This window comes from Elephantulus edwardii, unplaced genomic scaffold (genome assembly GCF_000299155.1).
Source record: "Elephantulus edwardii isolate Elephantulus edwardi_28Jun2011 unplaced genomic scaffold, EleEdw1.0 scaffold00033, whole genome shotgun sequence".
Taxonomy (NCBI): Eukaryota; Metazoa; Chordata; class Mammalia; order Macroscelidea; family Macroscelididae; genus Elephantulus; species Elephantulus edwardii.
The window spans coordinates 21249782-21258282 of NW_006399783.1; the positions used below are offsets into that span (position 1 = coordinate 21249782).

Consider the following 8501-nt stretch of genomic DNA (forward strand, 5'->3'; position numbering starts at 1 on the left):
TCCTCCTTGTAGTTGATCCCAAAGAGATGGGACCAACCTCATGTACCAGGACTTTCCAGGCTGCCAGCTAGTCTTGAGGTTAGTTGAGGAGAGCAGAAATAAGGAACCCTGTTGGGCCTAGCTGAGACCCAAGGAGGATGTGGCTTGTGCTGCCTGACCCAAACCTAGCGAACTGTGTGGCGAGGATTTAAGCTATGTGCAGAGCTCTGGACCACAGGGCGGGCACCCAGGTCTGGGCAGGCAAGCAGAAGCACCTTTTTTCTAAACCCCATAGCCTAAGACTTGGAAGACAAGTTATAGAACTAAAGTAAGTGTTAGTTGTTGATGTTATAATTACGTGGACCATGCTAGATTATCCAGCATGCATTCTGTTGATGCGGCAGAAGTACTTTTTGCCTTTTATTCTGAGGGTCCCATTGAGGTTTCAAGGCCTTTACCCTCTCACCCTCCCTTCTCCCTCTTAGAAGCCCTCTCCAGCCCACCCTGGACAGCTGCCCCAGCCTGACCATACCAATCCCATGGCTTCCCAGCAACAGTGAGGAATGTGTGTGTTGGGGGAGGGGGTAGTAGTAGGATGGACCCGTTTAGGAGGAGGGACTAGTTTCCAGAATGAGACCTGGGCAGGCTGGAATCTTTGGAAAGCCAGGAGCCAGGACCCTCCTGGGGGAGCTGATCATGCAGCAGAGAAGTTACATAGGAGGGCCAGAGGGTAATAAGGACCTCAAGGAAGGAAAGGGGCCGGCTACACTCCCTTCATCTCTCTCTCTCTCTCTCTTTCTCTCTCTCACACACACACACACACTCTCTCTCACACACACCCCTGCATCTTGCTTGAGAGCTAGGAATGATGCTTGAGTCTTTGTCTGAGCTATTTCTGTGTTTCATCTGTGTGTGTGTCCCAGGGTACTTGGTGCTGTGGGACTGCACCGTGTCCTCTCCCACACACACTGTGCTGTGTGGTACAGATGTGGACTGTGTGTATGTACTCAGTGGCCTGTGACTACCTCCTGTCTAAGGACTGTCCCCCTGAACTTGGGTTTCACCCATCTCAGGAAGTGAGGTGCTGCCCAGGGGAAGGTGAGGTGGTGTGTGTGGAGTGAGGAGGGAATATTTGGCCCCAGGTCAAGTATTGTCACCCCCATGTTCCTTGATTGTCTCTGTGACTGTCAGAGGCAGGTAGGGCCACCAGTGACTTTCCCATTTTACTGATGAGGAAACTGAGCTTTGGGGAGGAGTGGCACGTCAGGTTTCTCCTCTCTAGGTTTCCTCCCGGAAATGACAGGAGTTCAAGGTGTTTTGTCTGTAACTGAGGAGATTACCAGGGGTGGAGGTGAGTAGGGGGGGACAATGGGTATTAGGGTGGGAGGCAATATGCTTGAATTCTAACTCTTTTGCTTATGAGTGACATCCTGGGGCCTTCAAGGAGTCATTCAGGAGCCACATGCTGGGATCACTTTCATCCTGACCGCCTGTGACCTTGGACAAGTTACTACATCTTTCTGAGTCAGTATTCATACCTAAAAATAGAAATAGTAACTATGTCACAGGACTCAGACCTCTGCTCAGGACCATGTTGCCATAGGAACTCAGCACCTGTAATTCCTTACCTGTCTGAGAATCCTCCTTTCCTCCCCACCTCCACCTCAAGTGACTGTGACATCCTTAGAGAAGTTGGCACCTCCGAGATGCACACTCAGATCCAACCCTACCCAGGTCTGGCGGTTGAGAAGGACTGGTTGGAGCGAGGTGGAGGACTTCAGGGTGTTGAGGGTGGGTGGCGGGGCAAAGCCCTTCCTCCTACTCCTTTGTCCCTTACAAACACAAAACCTGGAAATGATTGAGGAAGATGGAGCCTCCTAAAGACCATTGTTTGGGGCGGGAGTGAGTGTCCCGGAAGCGCATTGGATGGGTGGTGGGGACTCACAGCTGTAGCTGGCCCGTAAACTGGGAGTTTGTTTGGGAATGTGTGTGGGTGTGAGCAGGGAGGGTGACATCCGGCCTCCATCCAGCAGAATCTTTCTGAGTACCTACTAGGTGCTGACTGGGGCCTGAGGGATTCCTCAGGAACCGTAACAGCCCTTGCCTTCTAGAGTATGGGTGCCAGCTGAGGCAGGAGTGGCCTATGGGCTTGGTCACTCAGCCACCCAGAGCATTTCAGTCTGACTGGTGCAGCTCAGCTCCAGCCAGGGTCCCGTGTAGACTTGGATGCTGGCTGGAACACTTTGTTATCCTGTCCTCTGGCATCTCTAGGGTATGGTATTTAGAGTATGACTCATAGGGGAACAATGGGAGTCCGTTGCATAGTCTGTAAGTTGCAAGTTATGCTGCTAACCCAATGAGTGAGCGTCTCCAGTGGTTCGAACCCACGAGTGGCTCCAAGGAAAAAGATGAGCAATCTCCTTCTGTTGCAGTTGACAGATATGTTGCTGTTTGTTGGGGAGGCCAGTAGGCATTTTCTGTTAACCACCCAAATTTCTGTCACCACTTGTGAAAGGTCATTCAGCAGTGTAAAACTAATTGCCAGGCTGTTTTCTTTAGATACTCCTCTGGTGATACAGATTATTTCCATTTTACAAATGAGGAAACCAAGGCTCAGAGAGGTAGTGGCTTGGTGAGGCCATTCCCTGATTGGCGCCAGGCTGGATCAAAGTTTGGGACTCCACCCTGCCTGATGATGGGCTTTGGAGCTTCAGCATCTGCAAGGACTGGAAGGGGCTCTGAGGCCCCTTCCCGCTGCCTTCCCATCTCCTCCCAGCTCTGAACACCTGTTTCGGAAGCTGTGTCCATTGTTTCCTCCATCCTTCCTCCCCTCAGGCCCTTCCTGTTTGTATCCCACCCACTGTGACCCCCAGATCCCACCCATTCCAGATGTTTCCCTTGGGGAACTCTGACCTTTGGCAGGCAAAGGGACTGAACTGGGTTTTCCCCTTCCCCAGAGAGGAAGAAAGAATGGATGGTCTGAGCAGTGGGCCTGAGTTCCCTGTGCCTTTCCTCCTGAAATTGGTAGGGAGTCCTGGAGGAGAATAAGGTCAGAGTTCACATAGAGCCCTTTGATGTTCAGCCTTGGGGAGGCGGGTAGGTCATGCAGATAGCCTGCTGCTTAGAATAACATTCTTTTCTTCTTTAATCTCATTGTCCCCACTGGAGGCAGCATCCATGTCCTTTTCATCAAATCTGCCCAGTTCCAGAGCATTGGGATCTTGGGGGTCTGTCTGTACCCTTTTCACTTAGTAGTCTGAGAATCCTGTTTTGAGATTATCTCTGGAACCCATAGGGAGCTCTGGTTGCCTAGTGGTAAGAAGCTTTGCTGCATTTTTAATCCACCAGATGCTCTGTGGGAGAAGGATGGACAAGTGATTTATTGCCTCTGATAGGGTCTGCTATGGGTCGGTTCAGACTCAAGGGCAATCGGCAACTGAGACCCACATCTGCCCGCCTCTAGGCATTGGCCTGGATCAGATGGGTAGGTCCAGTATCTGAGAGCAAACACCTGGATTAAAACACCTGGTTTCAGGGACCCTGGGGAGGTGGGCTGCAAATGTTGGCACACTTCTAATGGAGCTTCTTGATCTGCAGAAGCTGCTGTCTCTTCCTTGTTGAAACTTAATGGCCACAGCCCCAGGCCCTGCTGGCATTGCCATGGGCAGCGTGGGCAGCCTGCTGGAGCGGCAGGACTTCTCTCCTGAAGAGATCCGGGCAGCACTTGCTGGGTCCCGGGGCTCCCGCCAACCTGATGGGCTCCTGCGGAAGGGCTTGGGGCAGCGTGAGCTCCTCAGCTACCTGCACCTTCCCAAGAAGGACAGTAAGACTGCCAAGCGGGCCCCTCGGAATGAACCCACTGACTACGCCACCCTCTACTACCGTGAGCATCCTTGGGCTGGAGACTTCAGCAAGACCTCATTGCCGGAGCGAGGCCGTTTCGACAAGGTGCACCTCTGTCCATGCCCTTCATCTTGTGGGGAGGGGTTTGAGAATGGAGTCTGGGAGCTTGGGGTGGAATCGGGGCACTGGGGAGTGGGAGCCTGAAGGCTTGCTTTCAGACCCTGAAGCTGAGACAAGGTAGGACATGAAGTATTACTTTGGGCTGTCCTCAGCTTGGCCACTGCCTGCTGGTGATACAGGCACACAGTCCCCAGGGCCTGTGGGAGCATGCAGGTATGCAGACAGAGCAGCCAGCCTAAGTCACACTCTTCTCTTCCACAGTGTCGCATTCGCCCGTCCGTGTTCAAGCCCACGACAGGCACGGGGAAAGGCTTCCTATCCATGCAGAGCCTGGCTACCCACAAGGGCCAGAAGCTGTGGCGTAGCAACGGCAGCCTGCACACATTGGCCTGTCATCCGCCTCTGAGCCCAGGGCCCCGGGCCAGCCAGGCACAGGCCCGGGCCCAGCTGCTTCATGCCCTCAGCCTGGATGAGGGGGGCCCTGAACCTGAGCCCAGCCTCTCGGACTCCTCCAGTGGAGGCAGCTTTAGTCGTAGCCCTGGCACTGGCCCCAGCCCCTTCAGCTCTTCTGTGGGCCACATCAACCACCTTGGGGGCTCCTTGGACCGGGCTTCAAGGAGCCCTAAGGAGGCAGGGCCGCTGGCTGTGCTGAACTGCCTGCCTGAGCCACCTCCCCCCTACGAATTCTCCTGTCCCACTGCTGAAGAGGTCGTGGCTGCGGTGCTGCCTGAGAGCTGTGAGGAACTCAAGAGGGGCCTTGGCGATGAGGATGGCTCCAATCCCTTCACGCAGGTGAGGGAAACTCCTTCCCTGGGATCTTCCTTTTTCCTCTGGCATCAGGATAGAGTGGACATAGTGTCCCCAGCCAGCTCACTCACAAAGCTGTGAGCACAGGAAATTATAACAGAGGAAGATGACTCAGCAGCTGTCCCCTATCCATGAGTTGTTGGTAGCCCTTGCCTGGAAATCAGGTGGAACAGAGGTTCCTGGAAGGACCTGGTATTGTGGACACTTCACCGGTAGAGGACATCTCAGATCAGGCAGCTGTATGGGTGCAGAGCTTGTGGTGTTAAGTACAGGATGTGAACTTTATGAATGCAGGGTTCCCAGAATTTTGGGTCGTGGGTGGGTGTCTACTCTGGCTGCACTGGCCCTAGCTGGCTCCTGTTCCTTTGGGCAGGTGCTGGAAGAGCGACATCGGCTGTGGCTGTCAGAGCTGAAGCGTCTCTATGTGGAGCGGCTGCATGAGGTTGCCCAGAAGGCGGAGCGGAGCGAGCGCAACCTCCAGCTTCAGCTTTTTATGGCCCAGCAAGAACAGCGTCGCCTGCGAAAGGAGCTTCGGGCCCAGCAGGGCTTGGGCCCTGAGCCTCGGCCCCCAGGTGCTCTCCCAGATGGTGACCCCAGCACTCGACCAGAGGAGGAAGCCCGATGGGAGGTGAGACAGGGCAGAGTGCTTGGAGCCCACCCACCCCTTTTTCTTTGGCCTTCTCCACTACCTGTCCCTTCACTTCGCTCATCCTGTGACCCCCTGTAGGTGTGCCAAAAGACAGCAGAGATCAGCCTTCTGAAGCAGCAGCTGCGGGAGGCCCAGGCAGAGCTGGCCCAGAAGCTGGCCGAGATATTCAGTCTGAAGACGCAGCTTCGGGGCAGCCGAGTGCAGGCACAGGCCCAGGACGCGGAGTTGGCCCGGCTGCGTGAGGCTGTCCGCAGCCTGCAGGAGCAGGCCCCTCGGGAGGAAGCCCCAGGCAGCTGTGAGACTGATGACTGCAAGAGCCGAGGGCTGCTGGGGGAGGCCGGAGGCACCGAGGCCAGGGATGGTGCCGAGCAGCTGTGGGCTGAGCTGCTGCAGGAGCGGCTGCGGGGCCAGGAGCAGGCCCTGCGCTTCGAGCAGGAGCGACGGACATGGCAGGAGGAGAAGGAGCGGGTGCTGCGATACCAACGGGAGATCCAGGGGGGTTACATGGACATGTACCGCCGCAATCAGGCCCTAGAGCAGGAGCTGCGGGCACTGCGAGAGGCCCCCACACCCTGGAGCCCTCGACTCGAGTCCTCCAAGATCTGAGGCCAGCAGAGTAAGCTGACAGAAGAACTGTCAGAAGACAGTCTGGACAAGTCTACCCCAAGCAGACATCCCTTCCCTTCCCTAGGTCTGGGGCAGAATCTTTGAGGCCAGCTCCAGGGTTGAGGAGACCCACCTAGAGGAGGGATTCAGGGAGGCTGTGGGCTGGATAGGTGCCAGGAGAGGGAGCACCCTTGGAGAGGAGCACCCAGGCAGTACTCAGATCTGCCCCTGGAATAGAGTAGTACAAGGAAGGAGACTGGGGAGCCAAGAGCCCTGTGATGCAGAAGGGTCAGCCTGAGGGAGGGAGGCTGGAGACCAGGGCTGAGACCTCTCTGGAAGGAGGATGGGATGGTAACATTGGCCTCCCTCAGAATAAAACCAGGGTTTTTTATGAAGAAGTCTTAGCTAATAAGGTCAGGCCTGGCGCTGAGTCAAGTCCAGAAGGGTCTTGGATGGTTGGAGTCATTGACCTGGGCTACAGCTTCTCCCAGGGTAGGAGGACCGGCCAGTGGGTGAGGGTACACACCTGGGTCTGCATGTGAAGCTGAGGGGGCGCGGAGGACTCTCTTCTTACCCCAGCACTGCACAGTTCCTTAGCAGCTGTGTGGGCTGGGATTTCTTCAGTACCAGCGATTGTTGTTTTTTTTAAAAAGAAACAATTCCAGGCAACCCCGGGAAAACAGGGCAAGGCGACCAGGGCATTTCTAAAACATGAGCCATTTTCTTGGTGGGAAGTCTAGGCCCCAGGTGCCCAGGCCCCTGCTGGCTTTGCAGCTGACCTAAGCTTCTGCTTGAGCATCCAAATCCAAAGGCTTTGAGGCGATGAGGAGGCTGCCCCTCTTGGAACCCACATCCCTCTTTTTGTGTGATTGTAGTTCACCTTACCTCAGTAACACTAGAGGGGGGTTGGGGGCTGACTAGAAAGGAGCAGAACAATTTGTGGGTCACTTGGTAAAGGACTTTCACCACAGCAAGACGTGTGAACATTCCCTAGAAGGCAGTGGAGACCACAGGATATTTATAAGCACCAGTGAGACAGAATCAGATTTCTATTTGGGAAAGTCCTTCCTGTAGAGGAAATGGGCTTCTTAACTCCCCTGCCCTTACTCAGCTTCTTGGATGTGTATTGTTGGGTGGGTGGCTGCTCCTGCAATGAGTGTTTACCATCAGTCAGGTGCTCTGTTAGACCTGAGTGAGCTTGGAGAAGGGAGGGGAGGGGGTGGTGGGCGTCAGGGCTGAAGTCATTGTGCTTCCTGCCCTGGGAGCTCCCACTCTCCTCCCAACCCCCTTTCCCTTTCCCAGGTTGGGTAGTGGCAGCCTCTGAATTATCTAAAGAAACTCCCCTAGTTGGCTCCCTTTAACTGTGTTCCTGCCCACCGGGCCAAAGCCTGGCAGCACCCTCCAGTCAGCCAGCAGATGGGTTCTGGTGGTGGAGCAGAATCAGAGTGTGAGGGTATGAATGGGTGGATGTGGTGCTTTTGCGCTCTGGAGCCTAAACTGGTGTGTCTGCCTTTGGAGGGTGGAGGGCAGAGAGTGGGGTGTGTGAGTTATCTGTCATGAGGACTGTGTTTATAGCTCTGAGTGGCAGGTGTGTGTAGAGGTGTGTGTATGTAGGTGGTAGGAGTGTCCAGGGGGGTGTGTTTGGGACACCTGGCCTTTCTAGGTTGGAGACAGGGAGGACTGCTTCCAGGCTCTTCCTTCTACCCTATTCCTTCTATCAGCCCCAGTCCATTTCAGCTCTGGCCAGGCCTGGATGGAGATTGCCAGACTTACATCTGAGTCTTCTGCCTAGGAAATGAGAAGTACCTGGATTAGCCAGGTCTGTCAACCAACCTTAGTGTTCATTACATATAACTCTCCCAATAGGTATTGGACGGATGGGGCGTGCAGAGCACCCACCCGAGCGGAGCACTGGCCTGAAGCTGAGGCCACTCCCTTCCCATGGTCAGCTGGTACCCATGTGCCCCATAGCAGCCCTGGCCACCTCTTGGTGTACCAGCCTGCAGAACAGCTCCCCACCCAGCAATTAGGGAGCAAGGCCAGCCAGTACAGCCCGAGGGGAGTGGGTGGGCGGTACCAAAACTTGGCAGCTGTGTCAGAAACCACAGCCAGGACCAGATGTGGGGGGAGGGCTCCAAAGAACCGGAACTGGGGCATCTCAAAGGGAATCAGATCCCTGGGTTAGCTCATCTATGCTGGCAAAACCAGTTCTTGGGTCCCCAAGCCTGCTGGGTGGCTCTGGGGCCAGCTGATCACAAGTGCCAGTGGAGTGGCTACAGCTTCAGGGCAGTCACTCCCTCCTGCACCTCATGGGTCCTGCAGCTCCCAACTGCCCCTACTCTTCAACCCAACAGAGCCCAGGAGCCTGGCAGCCAGTTCTGAACAGGCCCATGGTGAGCTCCCCAAGGGGGCTTATGCCTCCTATACAAGGCTTTAGCTTATCATTGAGGCCCCCAGTAATCAGACCTCCAGGATCACCAAGAATGGCAGCGCCTTT

General features: G+C 55.3%; 1 protein-coding gene across 1 annotated transcript; it reads left to right on the top strand.

Annotated features, from left to right (window-relative positions):
• The first annotated feature begins 3606 nt into the window (after positions 1–3606).
• On the top strand, positions 3607–6004 carry N4BP3 (NEDD4 binding protein 3). The gene is made up of 4 exons (XM_006884411.1): positions 3607–3927; positions 4204–4734; positions 5123–5377; positions 5477–6004. The coding sequence occupies exons 1-4, from the start codon at positions 3607–3609 to the stop codon at positions 6002–6004; spliced, it is 1635 nt and encodes a 544-aa protein (XP_006884473.1).
• Positions 6005–8501: the final 2497 nt, after the last annotated feature.